The 20810-nt window shown below is 31.8% G+C and overlaps 1 protein-coding gene across 10 annotated transcripts in view; it reads right to left on the reverse strand.

Annotated features, from left to right (window-relative positions):
• NBEA (neurobeachin) overlaps positions 1 to 20810 on the reverse strand; it is a 582638-nt gene that overhangs the window by 426985 nt on the left and 134843 nt on the right. For all 10 annotated transcript variants that reach the window (XM_076009491.1, XM_076009489.1, XM_076009488.1 and 7 more), the window contains 4 exons: positions 11143 to 11251; positions 2597 to 2678; positions 2248 to 2371; positions 1201 to 1393 (listed from right to left, as the gene is read on the reverse strand). In XM_076009491.1, coding sequence (XP_075865606.1) covers positions 1201 to 1393; positions 2248 to 2371; positions 2597 to 2678; positions 11143 to 11251 — 508 coding nt within the window. The remainder of the gene's footprint in view (positions 1 to 1200; positions 1394 to 2247; positions 2372 to 2596; positions 2679 to 11142; positions 11252 to 20810) is intronic.

Consider the following 20810-nt stretch of genomic DNA (forward strand, 5'->3'; position numbering starts at 1 on the left):
TATTGCCCATGGGCCAAATCTAATGATCATCTGTATTGGTAAATAAAATTTTATCACAACAAAGCCAAGTTCATTCATTTACATATTTCCATGGATGCTTTCACACTACCTTGCAGAGTTGAGTTGCTGCAACCAGAGGCTGCACAGCCCACACAGCCTAAAATATTTACTCTGTTCCCTTCAAAAAAAATTTAAAATTTTTTTAAGCCCCTGTTCAAAAGGCTTAAATGAATCTCCTAAAATCACAAAACTCAATTACGGCATAGACTGGATTAAAAGCCAACCTTCTTACACTCATGCTTCTTCTATGATGCTATATGATGAAAATAACATCTCTGAATTTCCAGAATCTAATGTGTATATACTTTACATTTTAAATCACTATTTCATTTTACCAAAGAACTATTTAAATGACAGACACATAGTCTTAAGATTAAAAATAAAGATAATGCTTGGGAGGCCGAGGCGGGCGGATTGCTCAAGGTCAGGAGTTCAAAACCAGCCTGAGCAAGAGCGAGACCCCGTCTCTACTATAAATAGAAAGAAATTAATTGGCCAACTGATATATATATAAAAAATTAGCCGGGCATGGTGGCGCATGCCTGTAGTCCCAGCTACTCGGGAGGCTGAGGCAGGAGGATCGCTTGAGCCCAGGAGTTTGAGGTTGCTGTGAGCTAGGCTGACGCCACGGCACTCACTCTGGCCTGGGCAACAAAGTGAGACTCTGTCTCAAAAAAAAAAAAAAAAAATAAAGATAATGTAATCAGAAATACCACTAACTTAAACACTTTAAATGTATTTATGATTTGCTCAGAAATGTAAAAATATTCTGACTACTTTAAAATGTCTTAAAAAGTATATTTCAGAGACTATTCCATGAAATATTGTGCTTTGTTAAAAGAGCAATTGGCTCAGATTCAAGTTCTCAGATCTGTTATAAAACAGAGAGGTGTCACCTTTGGGTCCAAAATTCCTAATTTATAAACTTAGGGGTTGAATTAAATGACCTAAAATGTACTTTCAAGCTCTAACAATCTATAAACAGAGGGAGGAAAAACAGAAAAGAGAAAAGCGGGAAAAGTGGGATAAAGAAATCTGCCAAAATCTAAGATGCCCACAAGATGGCACCAGACAAGTGTTTACAGCCATTTAATCCACTGATGAAACCCTGATGAAATAAAATGTTAAATCCCTTGTTACCTTGGAATGGGCTATTGAGAGTGTATCCACCCAGACTCTCCAGCCTCCCCATTCATATTTTATTGCATGATACAAAAGAATCCGAAAGATATTGTAGACCATCTCAGTAATCTTCTGTTCCTCAGAATTTTTAGGATTAATATAGCCAAGAGAAAACATCCAATCCTGCCACACTGAACACTGCAATAAGCATCTAAAGGAGAAAAAGATCTCATCAAAAATAGCTAAATTTACTATTTTGAAATTCAGAGAAAATAGTGAAAATATGATGTGATGGCCTAGGTAAAGCAAACAGCACATTCTGTACATTCTATATTCTATACCTGGAATGACTTTCCCCCATTTCTCTACCTGGAAAAGTTCTAATGATCATTCAAAATCACTTCCCTAACTCTCCCAGTCAGATATACTGTTGCTCTACTATCTTATCAGCTTATCATGCACTCAACACATTACAAACTAATCATTGCTTTAAGATTGTCTTTCCCACTGGACTGTACTAAGACTGTACACTAAGACTTCCTTGTGCAGCACAGTGCTTTAAACACAATAGACAATCAATCAATATATGTTAAATTAAAGACTCGAGAAATGACTACCACAGAGTTCATGGCCTTAGACTCTATCCTATGTCCTACCTAACTAGCTCAAAAATGCATGACAATAATCTGTCATAGACTAACTTGGGGGAAAAGCATAGACGAACATGGGCAAATCCAACACAATAACAATTAAAAGTACTATTAAAAGTACTATTCGTACCACCAAAAGGAACAGTGCATTTTAAAGAAGGTTTTGTGTATAGGTATATTCATATACATAATTTAAATATAATACCCATATTATAAAATAAAATAATACACAAATAAATAGAATTATATTGAATACAGATTTTTATCAAAGAAACATATAATGGCTTTTCTAATGATTAAAAGTATTTAGCAATATAGGAGATTTGAAATTTTTTATTTGAAAGACACTGAAAATTAAGGAGAGAAAAAGATTAATTATAGACTAGAATTTTGCTATAGTATTCAAATTGCTTACCTTCTATTTTCCCGGCTATTACTAAAAAGTTTTATCATGTCAGATAAAAATAAACGACGAACTTCCATCAGTTCTGCACTTGGAGTAGAGTTTTTTAACAAAGTTGCCACCACCTTAAGAATCACTGTAAACAAAAAAACTTGAAGATTTATAACCATATCATATTTTCAACTCAAAAAGAATTTACTAATTTTCAGCTAAATACTTGGCACTATTATACCTGAGTTTTAAGTGTCATGAACTAAGTAAATACCATAATGATTTAAGGGGTTAGAAAAGTTTTGATTTAGACTCAGATGTTGCCATGTTACTATTATCGCATTACAATAAAGAACTGCTATTTGCTCACTTGGATTCTGAATTTTCACTGTAGAATCGGGCTCCGGATGTGGTTTGTGTACAACTTGAGTACACACTTGCTCTGTCAAGATCTGAAAGATGAAGAATTTGAACTTCATTTAGAAAAGGATTTAAATCATAATTACAAAATATAGATATACAATGTAACTGCAAAAAATCTAAATTCAGTTCAAATCAAAAAAATCATCTCTTCTAAGAGATTTTCTAATGAATTCCATATACTTCTAAATTTTTTAACTCTGTATTCCTCAAATTTTATTTATAATGGATAGAGATAAAACCAGAACAAATTTCTATGGAAGGAAAGATTAATTAGCAAATCCATTAGTTTATTCTATTTGAAATACCCTTTCAGTATCCATCCTTAATATTCCAATGTTGTGAATTATAAACATTTGATTCTTTGTATCATCATTAATTAAAATAAAATAAATAAATAAATAAGACAATAAGATATGTCTTAGCTTGGGCCTTTACTTCAAAATGAAGTGTGACAAAGAAAAATTCTTCCTAACAATGTGGTTCATTGTTATTTACTGATGAGTGGTTTTTTAAAAATTTCTTTCAAATAACAAAAAATAGCAACAGTAGACCAAATAAAAGACAGAATTCTAAAACATTTACTAACTTTTTCAGTAAAATGTAGGCTCTACAAAAATAGGATTTTGTACATCATCTTCACTGTTACATTCCTAGTGATTGGCACCGGTACCTAATGTACTATCAGTACTCAATAAATATTTGTTAAATGAAAGAATGGATAAATGAATTATATATAAAAAATATATGTATGACTATTTACTGCATTTTAGGTCTTAGCTTGTGTATACCTATACTCTTAGATACATATAAACCTATTAAGGCTATATTTAACAAAGACTTCATTTTATATCAGTGATTTAATTCCTATTTAGCCTTAACATGTACAAGTACAAAAACTATGGCAAAATTATAAACATTAGCTAAAAAGCCAATTGTACATATAGCTATATTATAAAAGTTAAGGGAGAAAGTAAATTAAGAAACAAGGATGGTCTATTCTGATTAAAAAGGGACCATGACATCCAGAAGTGTCATTTTTCTTCCTTTTCTGCTTAAACTAGGAAAAGATAGGAAATTTATATAGTTATATTAGGAATGTACTTCAAAAAGGTATTGACTTGAAATAAAAGTTGACCTACTATTACTTAAATAACAAATATAGGGCAAAATTATCCCTATTCCCCTCATTCCCATACTTTTGTTGAAACTAAACACTTCATAATTACAACTAAGCAGTGCCTCAGAATTTTCTGAACAGATCACCCTAGACATTCACTCCTAATCAAATAAAACTAAAATATGCAATAAAATTTATTTGAAAACCACGTACTAAAGAACAATCAATTAGTGGTTGGTATACACCTACCTACAAAGAGTTTTCACATCAATCTATTCCAAAGACCCTGGTGTGTACCTACAACTCAGTGGACAAGATCCCAGAAAATTCTTTTTACAAATAAGGGATTCAACTACTCAGCTTTAAGAAACAATGGTGATATAGCACCTCTTACATATTCCTGGATACAGCTGGAACCCATTCTACTAAGTGAAGTATCTCAAGAATGGAAAAACCAGCACCACATGTACTCACCAGCAAATTGGTATTAACGGATCAACACCTAAGTAGACATATAGGAATAACATTTATCGGGTGTCGGGAGGGTGGGATGGGGAAGGAGGAAAGGGAGTAAGAAAGGGAGTAAGATCTTACTCCACAAGGAGTAAGATGTGCAACGTTTGGGGGATGGACATGATTGAAGCTCTTACTCGAGGGGGGAGGGGGGCATGGGCAATATAAGTAACCTTAACACTTGTACCCCCATAATACGCTAAAATAAAAAAATTTTAAAAATTTCAAAAAATATATAATATATTTTGGGAAGTTCCAGCTCCAAGAGAAAAGTTCTGGTAGTACTAAATCGACTCCCTTTGGGTTAAGAGTACAGACTCTGGGGCCAAGTTGTATGGGTTCAGATCCTGGCTCTTCCACATACTAGACATTAAACTTTGGACAAACTGTTTAAATAAATAAATAAGTAAGTAAGTAAGTAAGTAAGGGATTCAAAATAACTTCAGACAAGCTTGAAGAAAACCAGGCCTTACTCTTCCTGGCTGGGCGTGGTGGCTCACGCCTGTAATCCTAGCACTCTGGGAGGCTGAGGCGCACGGATTGCTCGAGGTCAGGAGTTCAAAACCAGCCTGAGCAAGAGCGAGATCCTGTCTCTACCATAAATAGAAAGAAATTAATTGGCCAACTAATATATAGAAAAAATTAGCCGGGCATGGTGGCGGATGTCTGTAGTCCCAGCTACTTGAGAGGCTGAAACAGCAGAAATGCTTGAGCCCAGGAGTTTGAGGTTGCTGTAAGCTAGGGTGACGCCATGGCACTCACTCTAGCCTGGGCAACAAAGCGAGACTCTGTCTCAAAAAAAAAAAAAAAAAAGAAAAGAAAAAGAAAACCAGGCCATACTCTTCCATGATAGAGAATAGTCAAAACTTTCTCAATTGAAAGAGAAGAAATCACACTGCACAGAAAACAAAAGCATCACCAGTTTTTAGTGTTGTCTTTTTAAGTCCTTATTTTATCATCTAACAATGAAGGGAATAATTGCCTTGCCTATCTAATAAAGCTTCTAGGAAGATTAAATAATGCTCTGTAAATGAAAGTGCTTTGAAAACTATAACATACTCAAATATAAGAGCTATTATTAAAATTACAAATATATATGTAGAAACTCAATTCAGCATGTATTTATTAAGAACCATTTATGTGCCCACATTCTGTTAAACATTTGGAGATGGGAAACAAGTTGCTAGGTGGAACTATATTTCTAGCAGCAATTTACTTAATTATCATTCTGGAGACAGGCATAAATGCATGCCCCTATTAAGTAATAAAATATGGTAGACTGTCATTAAGAACCCATGTGAGCTTAAAAAGGGAGAAGGGAAATAATGAGATATAAATAAGGAGAGATGAATATAGATATAAACATTTTAATGAAAAGAAGGGACTCAAGATGGTTCTATAGGTTTGAATGGATTTGCTAAGAGATACGCCAAGTAAGTAACACATTCCCTCCACCAAAACAAAATAAATAGTAAGGAGGTTCAGACCAGGTATGGACAAGAAAACAAATTTGTACTTAACACTTATAGCACATCTCAATTCACACTAGCCTCATTTTAAGTGTTCAACTACCACAAGTGCCTAAGTGGCTACAATACAGGTATAGGACAGGGAGGGAAACAACAATAAATCATAAGCAGGGGGTAACTTGATAAATATCCTATTTATACACATAGATTTGAGCCCAGCATTACACACGTAAATTTCATTTTATAAATGGAATTATTTTATAATTCATGTGTTACAGAAAATCTTTTGGCATAAGCAGGGGATACTGCAGCTTTCTTTCTGACCCACCCACATCCTGGCTTCATCATGCGTAAATCATTTTCCAGTATTAGTAGGCACAACTTCTTGAGAGAGGAGTGGTAAAAATGGCAAACTATTGACCCTATCATTACATGTAAGTGCCACTGTAGGTATATGAGTCAGAGAATCTTTATAGGTTTGGACAAACTACTTAACTTTTTGACTCTTAGTTTCTTTATCAGTCAAAAGAAAGTTTGAATAAGATGATATCTAATATACTGCCCACCTCTGAGATTCTATAATTTTAATTAAAAAGTCTTATTATAAAGTACTTAGCTTTAAACTCAACTAACTCATAAAATAATTTGTGCTCAAAAATTGTTTTACTATTACAGAAACAATTAAAGTAACTAAAAAAAATGTTTTCCTTTAAATCAATTATTTCTACAAGAAACTGAACTCTTCAAGTTATACTATCACATACCTATCTACCTCTGTCTACACTATGTGTTTCACTTAATCAAGGGAAAATCATGCAAAGAGAAGCTATAAAACAAAAATAATATCAAAATACTTATTAATAATAAAATAATGAATCATATTATTGAGATCTATAAGTACCTAAACATAAAAAAACATATTCTAAAATCTAACAAATAATTCCTAAGGATTTTAGAAGTGCTGCAAATCATTAACAAAAGAAAACATAATTATTCATAATTTATAGAAGTCAAAAAGCAAAACTAAAGATAGAAATAAAATGTAAGAAACAAATTGTACAAATATTGCAACTCCTAAAAAATGTGTGCATAAAAATAGCTTTGAGTCATTTCAAAGAAAGGTCCATTAAAGCCAACTTTATATTACCTAAATTCACCTCAGAAAAGTAGGACAGGTATATTTTCTTAATAATTTTCTGGTTTTCAGAATAATTAAGATATATTTTTATATCTTCATAACTTACACAATGTTGTCTGACATATCCTGCTAAAAGTCTAAGTGACTTTATGCCTTAATATTTGTTTACTATATTTTAGGCATCTTATCAGACTTAAAAGTTTTAAAGATCATTATGACATCACCATTATCCTAATAGGACTTCAAAACAATTTGCTAAAATAAATAATCAATTCTTTTTTATTCTATTTTAAAATATCAATTAACAACACCATAGATTTTGACATAGTTCTTTACTATTTCTGGACTTGATTTACATCTTCCTAGAATTGTAGGAATATTTAATTTATTTTGATACACTGCCAGGGTTAAGACAATTTCCCCAAACCAAGAAAAGAAAATGAAGATTAAGAAAAGATGTCCTGGATATCTGGATAATCAACCAACTGATTCTTGCTAAGAGTGCAGGACTGGTTGATGCTCACAAGGTGAATTAAAACCAAACTGCAAGCTGTTTGCCTTTTTAAATTAAATTTCATTTCTATGTTAATGAAAATTTAAGTGGATACCTATCACATGAGTTTTAATTTTTTGCAAGTAGATGCCACCCACCAAATGATGCAGTCTTTAAACTCAGGTGATTCAGAAATGAATGCAATGTTATTTTGATAATACAATTTGTTGTGTCAGTAGTATTAAAGCTTATGCTGAAGACCCTTTCTGCTATTTTATGGGACCAATAGTGCTGACCAATCATTTATCATCTTTATTTTTATGACTTTGTGTATACTTACATTAACTTTTCTTGTTAGAATATGAGTTCTTTATGAACTTAAGGTCATTCAAAATTATCAATCTTGAATTTATCAATTAGCTGTGATTATTATTCTATTTTAAAAACAGGTATTATCACCAAATTAGTCATTCTGACTTTTCCTCACTCTCAGAGTCAGCAACAACTTGGCTTTGTTTTTTGTAGAATATCATTAGAGACCAAATCTGGATACTAGGAGTACACATGGGTGCAGGTGGTAGGTAAATATGCCGCTCCACTTGCTGTTGAGTCACTTTTCAGGAAGTTTAATGGAAATACATATGTGTGTATACACACACATGACATTTTATTATCTTAAGGTTCAAAATATGCAGTGGTTTTTTAAATTTCACATATTGTGTTATTATTCTATACTGTTATTGTAATATAAAGTTTCATTGACTACACAAACTTTCTCCTCTATTGTCAAATAATAGGACAAAAACAAGCAGAAGATCAGAAATTCACATAGGTAAACAATGATTAAAATACTTATATTGCCATCATTGACCAAAGCAATTATAAGGTTTTAAAAAAAGACATAAACACAAATTCATCAATATTACACACTAGCATTCAGAAACATAATCTGATATTGTAAGCAAGATTTTGATTCAGGGGAGGATTTAATGCTGTCACTTGTAGGTAGATTCTAACATTTTTGCCTTATGCACATATATTATAGAACTTGCCTATTTTATGACCATTTATTTGTGATATGACATAGAGCAAGTTATTTGACCTGTGAGTCTCAGTTTGTCTGTTTTAAAAGGCAATAAAAATACCAGTATCATAGGGTAGTTGTAAGATCTGATATATTAATAATATATATAAAGAAGATGATTGTCATAAATAGTCAATAAAAGGGAGTTACCATTAGGGAAATACAAAATCAGAATCAAGAAAGGAAATGACTCACCATACTCTGCATAGAGTAGGCCATTCTACTAGTGCTTATTCAGTTCTGTAGGCCAAATATTAAAGCAATACTAAAAATTACTATAATTTAAAAAGGCATTGCTCTGGAGGCTGGAGTCTACAAATCACATGTTTTGAGGAAAGATTGACACAAAGTGGAAATAATTAAGATCAGAAATTAAAAAATCAGAGTGGCCAAAAGTATTTTTGTTTATCAAAAGAGCACTCTTAAAATTTACCAATGAGAATATAAAACAGAGAAAAATGAAATAAAATCGTTAAAAGTAATGTTATAGATCAGGGATCAGAAAACTATTATCTGTGGACCAAATCTGGAATGCCACCTGTTTCATAATGCGGTTTTACTGGAACACAGTCCATTTTGTTCATACTGTCCACAGTTGCTTCTAGGTTGCAATTATAAAGTTGAGAAGTTGTGACAGATACCATATAGCCCACAAAGCCTAAAATATTTACTATCTGTCCCTTTACCAGAAATGTCTACCCTCCCCAGCTACAGATGAATATTTTATAATAAATGTATTTGTAATATATTAAGTGCAAAAAGGACACAAAATTATAGTAGGAAATTTTATGAGTTGCATGTACAAGTTGAGAAAAAAATTAGATATATTTTACTTCTAAATTAAATATTAATGGAGATACTAATAGGTAAATTTTATATTTGTGCTTTTCTATATTTTCCACATTTTTATAATGAATGCCTATTAATTCTGATGTCAGATTTAAAAACAGTTTTTAATAAAGAACAACAGAGGGAGTTACATTTCTCTGAGTTGCTGTAGAGCAACTTTTTATATAAAACATCAAATAGTAAGTATTTTAGGATTTGTAGATCAGATGGTCTCTATTACAACTACTAAATTCTTTCACTGTAGTATGAAGTCTCACCCATGGACTACACATAAATGAATGAGCATGGCTATGTTCCAATAAAATTTTAACATTTACAGACACTTAAATTTGAAATTCATATCATTTAACACATCCCAAAGTATTCTTTCCCCCCACCCCATCATTTAAAAATGCAAAAGCTATCCCATTTGAGGTCTAGGTAAAATCTGGAATTGAGCCTATCTGGCCTATAGCTTAAACGAAAATAATGTAGTCTTCAGAAATTTGAATTTGTCCCATATTAATTTAAAATTATAATGTAATTCCATTCCGAATCTCAGTATCTGCCTTCCTCACTGTCTCTCATTTTCATTTTTTAAAATTTTTGTGAAGAAATCTGCAATGATAAGATATTGTTTTATATTTTCTAATGACTACTTTTACAAGTCAGGAATATTATTATACATGTTTAGTAATATCTGTGAGTATTCTTTTAGCGTGACTATAGTGGCCTTGCATAACAGACACAAACATTGCTGTCTAAATCTATTAAAAAAACCAATCTCTACTCCACTGTATTTCATTTTATTTTGATGTATTTTAAAAAACAAGAGTTATGTTCAGCAATACACATGGTATGTGAAACACCACTGAGTTATTGAATCCTTGTGATTCCTGGTATGCCAAGCAACAGTGCAAAGTGATTAGAACATGACAAACATTCTTGTTGCAGCTATCTGTGGTTGTGGCACAAAAGTAGTCATAGGCAACACCTCAATAAATGAGTGTGGCTTTATTCCAATAAAACTACAGACACTGAAATTTGAAAATCATTTAAATTTTACATGTCTTATATTATTGTTCTTTTGATTGTTTTCTCAATTTGGAAATACAAAAACAATCCTTAGCTTTGCAGGCATACAAAAAAGGATATTGGTAGTTTGCCAATCCTTGTACTAGAGAAAAGAAGTAGGACCAATGAAGGTAAGTTATAAGAAAGTAGAATTAAGGTTTCAATATAAGAAAATATTCCTAATATTTTATGGCATTTAAAAAATAAAATAGCTATTTTGTGAGGCAGTACATATATTTCACAGAAAACACTGAACCCAAAGCTATATGACCATCTGTTAGAAGTGATGAGAAAGGGACTTCCAAATTGAAATGAAAAGATCTACAGATTCTTCCGGATATCATTTTTACAAATAATTCTTACCTACATTTTATACCATTATCAACTCTTGCTTTTAAGTTGGTAGTTGCTAGATATTAGAAGCAGAAAGAGAGACAGGAAAAGATAGGGAGATGGAGGTGGGGGTGGGGAAGTAGAACTAAATGTAACACATAAGGGGGTGCAGATTATATGAGAAAGACTATGAAGTTGGTCAGCCAAACCACACTCAAAGAAAAGCTCTTAGACCAACATAAAAAGATTAGCAAATAATTGTACATGGATATGTTTTAAAATGAAATAAAAAAATAAGATATGTATTCATCTTTTTTTAATGATTACAGCTTTATCTTTTTAAATTAACTAGATTTGAGACCAACTAGTGATCTCAATCACATAGATTACGAAGGTTTCCATTGAATACATTTAAAATTTTCATCACACATTTTTCATTTTTACCTCATAAAGTGTGTTGTATGTAGTGACAGTCACAGTGTTTGTATGCAACATCAGCCTTTCTCCAAGAAGAGTGAAAAGGCTATGGGTGTGCATAATTTCGACTTTTCTCCTAGAGAGAAGGGGAAAAAAACACCATGAAACACACTGGATTCTCTGATCACATAACTTTTGGATTAGAAAGTGAAATTTGTAAACAGATACAGAATTATACAATTGTTTTAATGACGTTCCCCTCACAAAAAGAAACAACAGTTTATAACAAAGATATCTTCTAAAGATTCAAAACTATTAATTACTTCTCAAAGTATCTGTATAAACAAAAATGTGATATATATAAATTATAGAATATTATACAAATGTTGATGACTATTATTTTCAAATTTCTAATAATTATTTGGAAGTTACTTTTATTGGATTACAATTATTAGTTTCCTCTTACAAAGAGACCTCATAATTTTTAAATCAAGTCTGTCCAAATCCAAAGTCTATAAAATAGTAACAAACCATAACATCAAGAACCTAAAATTATGTTTAAAAGTGAATACTCTAACCATAATGTGGATCATAAAGCAAAATAATTCTACATAAGTAAAGAGGACTCATTATTGCTTGTATTTTTTGTCTACCAATGGATTAAAAGATAAAACAAAATAGCTTTTAATTACTATTGGGTGATTTAACTGTTTCTACCCCACACCAATAATTAGAATAGAAAGTCCTATTAAAGGCCTCCTGGAATACTTAGCTCTAGCTCAGGTAATTACTACATGCCTCTCATTTGTATCACTTAGAATTCAAGATCTGGATCTTCTTGTCTACCAAATGGTGGCATTAAGGTATAAATGCCTTTTACCAGAAGCTTTCCCAAACCTATGTATCATTTCTTTCTTTTTCTATTGTTCTTTGTTTGCATTTGGCAACTATGATACAGTCTGACAATATAATTGCCAAATTGTTCCCTCTTCCTGGTCTACAGCTATATTACATTTTCAGCCCCTCTTTCAGCTAGGTGTGGCCATTTAACTGAGTTCTAGCCAATTAAATATAAACAGAAAAGATGTGAACTATTTTTAGGTCCAGCCCATAGAAAAAGTACTCATGCACATCCCTCATGCTCTTTCCCCAAGCCAGCAACACAGGAGCCATATGATGAAGACAATGGAACCACACGATGAAAGAAATGCCTGCGTCTCTAAATCACTGCTTACAAGAGAATCACCTACTGAGGAAAACCTATTTGGATATTAAGTGAACAAGAAAGAAACTACCAGCTTGATAAGTGACTAGAATTTCACTATCTTTTACACAGTGATTGTTACTATAATTAAGACAGAAATCAAATGAACTATTTATCTGGGTACCATTCACTGTAAATCCTCTCTTCTAAGATCAGCCTCCAAAATCCACACTCCACAACAAAAGATACAGGACAGCTGGTCCCCTCACCCAAACCTCCTCAGTTCAGGGAGAAAAGCAACAAAATTACCTAAACTCACAAGGAAGATAGGGCATTTGTCCTGTGGCTGCATTTGCAAAGCACTTAAATAGGACTGAAAAAGGTCTAACTGGCCATTAAAAAACAAGACTAATGGATATTATGAGATTATGGAGGAGAAGGCTTAAGTCTTTTCCAATTCAAGCCACATTCAAGAAAAGGAGACCTGAAACTTTCATTTGCTCCCAAGCAGAAATAAGCAAATGCCAAAGCATTGCCCTTGATACATATCTGCTACTAGGAGCTGGTAAAACCTATGTCTAAATTAGGCAATCTGGAATTTAGAATAATCTCCTAACTGTACCTCTACAACTTCAGCTACCAAAGAAATTCATGGCCTCTTGAGTATCTTCTCTTGCAATGTAAATGTTTATACAGATGTTTAATTCTAGGTTTGCAGGGAATTTGAAAATACTGTGTATACAACAGGAAAGGGATGGGTCAACTTCATTCTGTAGTTTACTTTAAAACAATACTTTCCAATAAATTTTGCTGCATAGCAGTCAAGAGATAATCGAAATGCCATCCATTACATCAGGCAGGGAATGAGTGCACTGGCCCTGTACACCACATGATTTTGTTTCCCACAGGACTTCTAATGAAATACCTAGCTCTATGGATTCAGTTCAGGTAGAATATTTACTGAAAAAACTAACACTGTAAACATATTTACCTTTAAGACCTAAACAGACTTCAGTTTTTAGGGCCTATTTTCTTTATATATTGAATTTTACAGGATTTGTGCCCACTTGGATCAAGAGTGCAATCTATTTTTTCAAAAGAATAACTTTTTATTCATGCAAATTACAGATTTATAAGCTTACTAAACACTCCACTGAAATGTATTCCAATTTCTTTCTACACAAAATAACCTTTTCTTTTTGAATGGTCAAGATATACTTCCTGTTACAAATTCAGAGAATATGTGAAAACAGTAAAAAAAGAAAAGAGAACCTATAATTCCAGATATAAATCATTATAAATATCATTTTATGTTCTTCCAGATTAATTATTATATATATATAAATCTATATATGACAGATATAAATATCAATATAATGGAAATTGTTCTATATAATGTAATTTGTAGCTTATTTCCTTTAAATCAACACTATATTGTGTCTTTTCCAGTGTCATTAAAAATAACTGATAATAAAAATGTAGCATAATTAATTCACTACTGTTGGCCATTTATGTTATTTCCAAGTTTGTTTCTTACCATAAACAATTTTTCCTTTAGGTAAACCTTTGGGCATATCCATGGTTATTTCCTTAAGATAAATTCTTACAACTAAAATTATCAGGTTAAAAAGCTTTAATTTTAATATTTTATGAGACTTTGCTAAACTGACCTCTAAAAATACGTACATTCATATTTCCATCAATAAGGCATATGCCTTTTACCAGCAGCTTTACCAAATCTATGTATAATAATAATGATAAAAATACTCAATATGGTATATAAAACATAGATGTAATTTTCATTTGTAAGAAATGCTAACACATGTTCAAAAGTTATTTTTACCATTTATACTACTTCCAAGAACTGCCTGATATTGTCCTGTGAACATTTTTTTCTCTGTGTGGTCATCTTTTTCCTACTGGTTATAAGAACCCTAATAAGATAAAGGAAATCATTCCTTTATGAAATAATTGACAAATATTTGTTTTCTTGAATAAAACCTGTCAAGCTTCAACCCTATCATTTCTACATTTGGAGTTAATATTAGAAAGATGACCTATATCTAGTAATCAGTTAATAATCATTCTTTCTCTTACAGCATTTTAAATGATTTTTACTTTAACTCATTTTTCATAATAATTACTTGATTATGTTAAATGAAACACAACATAGAAATTTAAGCAGTACAGGGAAATGCAAAGTATAAGTTTTAAAATTCCACTACCCAAAAGTAATACAATAAACAATAATAAACATTAAAACTCTTCATGGAGAAGGAGGAGAAAGGAGAAGGGAAGGGAGAGAGAATGAGGAAGGAAGGATAGAAGAAACTCATATTCAATTTTGTTTTAAATAAAAAAGCAACAAACGCAATTTTAATCATACTTAAGAAAAAAGAAATGGATGGAAAACTGGGAAAAAAAACTTCAGATGACTTTCTTCAACACAGGAGACACTATTTCTTTTATTAAAAATCTCTATGAGACTTAAAAAGTAATTATGAATAAAAGAATGAAGTAATACATAATTAACTAAACATTACAGTTTTGGAAAGTATCAATTCGCTCCTCTTTATTAACAGACAGATAATTAACATTCTCACACTTCATGTCATCTCCTAATTTTTGTGAGCTATATTGCTATTTGATCATCAAGGTTAAAACCACCTAAATCATATTCATCTTAACACTGCTATGTATAGTTGTTAGGTCTTCATCTATTTTAAGTGAATTCAGTTCCTTGACTTTGTCTTCACCATTTCTGGTTTCTTTTTTGGACTCATCTGTCAGTTAGATGGATGTCATTCATGAGGAGATCAAGAAGCCTATCTCCTGAATTTTGACCTTAAGTCTGTATACTTAACAAACTGGAAGGATATAATATTCTAGGGTCACGCCTTCTTTCAGAACTTATAGACATTGCTTTGTTTCTTTTTGCATTGAATTAAACTGGAAGAAGTCTGAGGTGAGCCAAATATTTAACCATTTGAAGAAGATTTTGCCTAGTTGTTTTTTAGGAATTCTTTTTTATCACTAAACCTTGATTTAAATACTGCATGTCTTGATATTGATCATTTTGTGTCAAATTTTCCTAGAACATGGTGTGCTTTTTCTATACACAGGTTAGTTCTTTCTTTATTTCACAGAAGTATTCTTTGTTTCATTTGTTTATTTTCCCCCTCAAGAGACATCAATAATCTTTAGGTTAGATATTTTATCCTCCATGTTGCATTCTCTCTATAGTAAGTACATTTCCTAAAATCAATCTGGATCATTGTTTTCTTAACCCTTCAAGTTCCTTTTCCATTTCATTTTGTTCTCTATTTTGTCTTTGAAAGCTTATTGAACTTATATTCTTGAAAATTATTCTATAAATCAAGCATTATGGAAAATCACCTTCTTTTTGTTAATATGTTTTCTTCTGCATCATTTACTCATTTGTTTGTAGTGTTGCATTGGGATGATTTTCTTGCCATTGTTTTTCACATTACTTATGTTTTGTGTATTTTACTCACACTTATTATTTGTTCTCATAGAATGTGGGTACCTATTCAACCTCCTTTTTATCCACATTAACTGAGACTCATTTATATTGTCCTCTGAGATGGGTTGGGCATCTCATAGTCTATCCATTTTTTTCCCTGATACTTAACAGCTTTAATTGAGGCAGAGAAACAGCTGATGCTGTGTGCAGACTTTATTAGAGCACCAGTACTGCTCTCTCTTGTGAGACAATGTTTTAAAAAATCCTGTACTGCAGTTCAGTCTACTTAAGGGAATATAACTCATTTCCAAAGGGAAATTGTTTCAGGCTGCAGCTTGATCCCTCAGTGTGATACAGAAAGACCTGGAGCCTCCACTTCCATCTCAGAATGCCAACCTGAGTTATTTATTCTTCATGCCTCTCCTACTAATTGTTTCCACCCATACAAAATCAGAAGAAAGAGAAAATAGGGACATCTAACAAATTTCCATCACTCTAATGTGAGGATTACAAGGGATAAATCTAGGGATTCTGTTGAGTATGCAGGGGTACAAATGAAGTAAGGATAATATGAATTCAATACAGAATATTTGGGTTCTTTAGCTGTCAATATTTTGAGTCTATCGTTTTAAGTGACACACCTTTCCTTGTTGGGTTACATTCGTCTTTTGGGGGAAGGGGAGATTCACTATTTTACTATTTAATGTTTATTTCATTAGGTTTGGACAAGAGAAATCTTTCATCTCTCTTTATCAACTTGATCTGGAAGCCCACAATTTGCAATGTTTATTCTCTGTGTTGGTTTTTTTTTTCTCTTTTTGGTGGGGGGATATGGTTTGCGGTAAGACTTCTCTCTCTCTAATCCAGAAATTAAATAAATTCCCACTGCCAATTATTGAATAATCACATTTTCATCATCTTCCTAGTATATAAGCATACATACACACATTAGACTGTACTTCTCGGCTTTCTATTCTACACTCCTTCTTTTAGCTTATTCCTTGGTTTAAGTCTACTAGACTTACACCAATACATTATTCTTATCTTTCAAACTTCTGACATTTTTACTCATTTGTTCATCTGAGTTAGCTTTAGAAAAGTTTCTCTAAAACTTTACCTAAAAATTAGGATTTTTACCAGAGCTCCATATATTTACAAATAATTTTATTAAAATTTTCCCTGTATATAATTGAGTCTTTCTATTAAGGTAGAAGGTATAGCTCTTCATTTATTGTAGTTTCAGTTTTTCATGGTGTTCAGGAAGAATTTAAAATTTTATTTACATTTCCAATTTCCTTTGGCTATTATTCCATATATTAGTCTGTAGTAAGAACCACTAGTTATTCAACTAGTAGGCATTACTATACTTTTTAATCTCCTTCAATCTATCAAGACAATTTTATAGAGTGCCTGCAAATACAAATTATCATTAGCAGAGAGTTTTGCATAGAGATCAATTGCTTGCAGACTTATATCAAAACCTTCAGTGAGTGGCAAGTGACAATGTAATAATAACAGAAATAAAGTGCACAATAAATGTAATATGCTTGAATCATACTGAAACCATCCCCCTCCCACCACCACCCAGTCCATGAAAAAACTGTCTTCCATGAAACCGGTCCCTGGTACCAAAAAGGATGGGGATCACTATACTATACAAACTCAATATTACATGCAACAATGTTTGCAGGGAAACTATATCAAAATGCAGCTATGCATTAAGGGAGCATAAGATAGGTGTGTTGATGATTACTAGTGAAGCAAAATATCTATTTTCTGTGGTCCTGTAGTTTTATCTTGTTTATTAATGACTTGATACTACCCTTCCAATTTTTTATTAGATGGAAGAAATACTATATATATTTTTAAAAGAAAACAAAAAAGAGCACTTAGAACGCTATATAACAAACTGATATTACTACCAAGAATTAGAAGTGGGCCTATTGTATGTTGCCATAAAATATTTTCGTAAAATTATTATAATCTGTCCTATAACTATAAAAACTTTTCCTCATCCAAAGCTCCTTTCCATTTTCTCCTAATGATGTATGAAAAGTTTTATTCATTTTACTGGTTTCTTCCAAAAATCACCTTTATAGTTAGTGATCCTTTCAACAGTTTTTATTTTATTTTCTAGTTTCCTTATGTTAGCTTCCATCCTTATTAACTTGTCCTTACTCATTTACTTTGTTGTCCTTTAATTAATGTTGAAATATGAGCACAAGGTTCCTCTAAGTTTTAATCTTTATTTTAATAATGGAGGTATTTACTTCTGAGTAAGTTTTTGCTATGATGCACAGATAATTTTAGATAAGTTATGATTTTCCTTTTCTTTTCTCGCATTCACTAAGAGATATCTGGCACTGTTTCTTAATTTCTAAGTAAAGAGTTTTTGCTAAATTTCCTTTTTTGATTTCTAATTTTATTACATTATGGTCAGGAAATGGTGGCCAGTAAAACCTCTACTTTGTCTACTTTGTTCATTTTATGACTAAGGACATAACTATTTTTTGTAATTTTATTTAGCCACAAAGTATATCCTCAAAGGATGTAAGATTCAACATGTATTTATTAAGTCAAGTTTTATGAATATATTGCTCAATTTCTCTGTATTTTTATATATTATCTAGTCAATTGGTCCAGTTCTCAAACAGATACGTCTGTATCATTATTGTATTTTATCAAGTTCTTGATGCATCTCTAATGGATTTTGCTTTACATATTTGATAGCAATATTTGATGTTTACAGGCTTATAACCATAACATCAACTACTTAAATTGCACCTTTCATACTACATACTGTCTTTTTAACATTTAGTATTGAATTTTTAACTTCAAGTTCAACTCGTTCTGTTTTGCACTTTTGAATCCCATATAATGTCTATAGAGGCAACAAATTTCTGCTTTATTTTTGTTTACAATCCTATTCTTTACTCATTTATTTTTTAAAACATAAAATATATTGCTTTTCAAAAAGTGAGGAAATCACATAATAAATACTCATGTAGCTACTAAACAGCTTAGGAAATAAAGTATCACACTAAGTACTTCTGGATACCTGTCCACGATCCCATTCTTCTCACTATATTTAGAGGTAACTATATGATACATTTTGTTTATTAATTCCCAGGTATGTCCTTATACTTTTATTACATGTAGATCTAGTCCCAAACAATTTATAATTTTGCTTTTGCATATTTTTAGAATTCAAGTAAATGGTATCATTACTATGTATCCTTCTGTAACTTAATTTATTGCTTCATATTAGGTTTGTGGAAGATAACTTTAAGTCATTCATTTTCAGTCCTGAAAACATCCAACTGTATAAATGCACCTCAATTCATTTAACTGTTCTCCTCTTAATATTCTTTTATGTTGTTTCCATTTTTCATTATTATCAACAATGTTACATTGAATATTTGTACACATACATGAGTTTCTTTATATCAAGGAGAAAATTACTGAGAGTAGTGGTCCCCAACCTTTTTGGCACTAGGGACTAGTTACAAGGAAGACAATTTTTCTATGGTCCAGGGGGTGGTCAGGGTGGTTTCAGGATGATTAAAGCACATTACATTTATTGTGCAGTCAAACCTCTCTGCTAATGATAACCTGTATTTGCAATTGCTCTCCAGCTCAAGCATCACAACCTCAGCTTCATCTCAGATCATCAGGCATTAGATTCTCATAAGGAGTATACTCGACAGTGAATTATCTGTTTATATTCTACATGCTCCTAGTAGTTTTTTTTTAAATTTATTTGCATGATTTTTCATATATTCAGGATACAAATCCATTGCATTATTTTACCTTTTGGCTTATCTTCTCACTTTTTATGGTATCTATTAAAGCATTTTATATTTTAATGGTCAAACTTACCAACTTTTTTCTGTATTATTTATGTTTGTTTATTTATCGTTTTAGAAACCCTTCCTTAACACAAGGTGATATTATTATGCTGTATTTTCTAAAAGTTTTAAGTTTTGGTTTTCACATTTTTTACCAGCTTCATTGAGATATAATACATATATTGTAAAATTCATACATTTTGTAAGTAGACATTTAAGTGATTCAAGTTTTTTTAATTATTAGGGATACATAATTTTATACATTTGTGAGGTATAAGTGATGTTTTGATAAAGGCATACAATGTATAATGATATGTATAATGATCAAATCAGGGTAATTGGGGTATCCATCACCTCAAGCATTTATCATTTCTTTGTGTTAAGAACATTTCAATCCTACTCTTTCAGTTATTTTAAAATATACAATAAATTATTATTAACTATAGTCTCTTGTGCTACCAAATACTAGCTCTTACTTATTCTATCTAAGTGCATTTTTACACACATTAACCATCCCCACTTTATTCCCTCCCTCTCTGCTATCCTTCCCATCCTCCAGTAACCTACATTCTACTCTCTTATCTCCCTGAGTTCAATTTTTTTCTTTAGCTCCCACATATAAGTCAGAACATCCAATATTTGTCTTTCTGTGCCTAGCTTATTTCACTTAAAATAATGTTCTCCTGTTCCAACCATGTTGCTGCAAATAACAGCATTTCATTCTTTTTAATGGCTGAGTAATATTCATTGTGTACATACCACATTTTCTTTACCCATTTATTTGTTCATGGACCCTTAGGTTGATTCCTTATCTTGGCTATTGTGAATAGTGCTGTAATAAACATGGAAGTATAGACATCTCTTCAATATACTGATTTCCTCTCTTTGGGATACATACCTAGCAGTGGGATTGCTGGATCATATGGCACTTCTGTTTTTAATTTTTGGAGGAACCTCCATACTGTTCTCCATAGCAGCTATAATAATTTACATTCCCACTAACAGTGTACACGGGTTCCCTTTCTCTACATCCTTTGCCAGCACTTGCTATTGCCTGTCTTTTGGGTTAATATCATTTTAACTGAGGTGAGATGATATCTCATTGTAGCTTTGATTTGCATTTCCCTGATGATTAGTGATATTGGGTATTTCTTCATAT

This window comes from Microcebus murinus, chromosome 13 (genome assembly GCF_040939455.1).
Source record: "Microcebus murinus isolate Inina chromosome 13, M.murinus_Inina_mat1.0, whole genome shotgun sequence".
Classification (NCBI taxonomy): Eukaryota; Metazoa; Chordata; class Mammalia; order Primates; family Cheirogaleidae; genus Microcebus; species Microcebus murinus.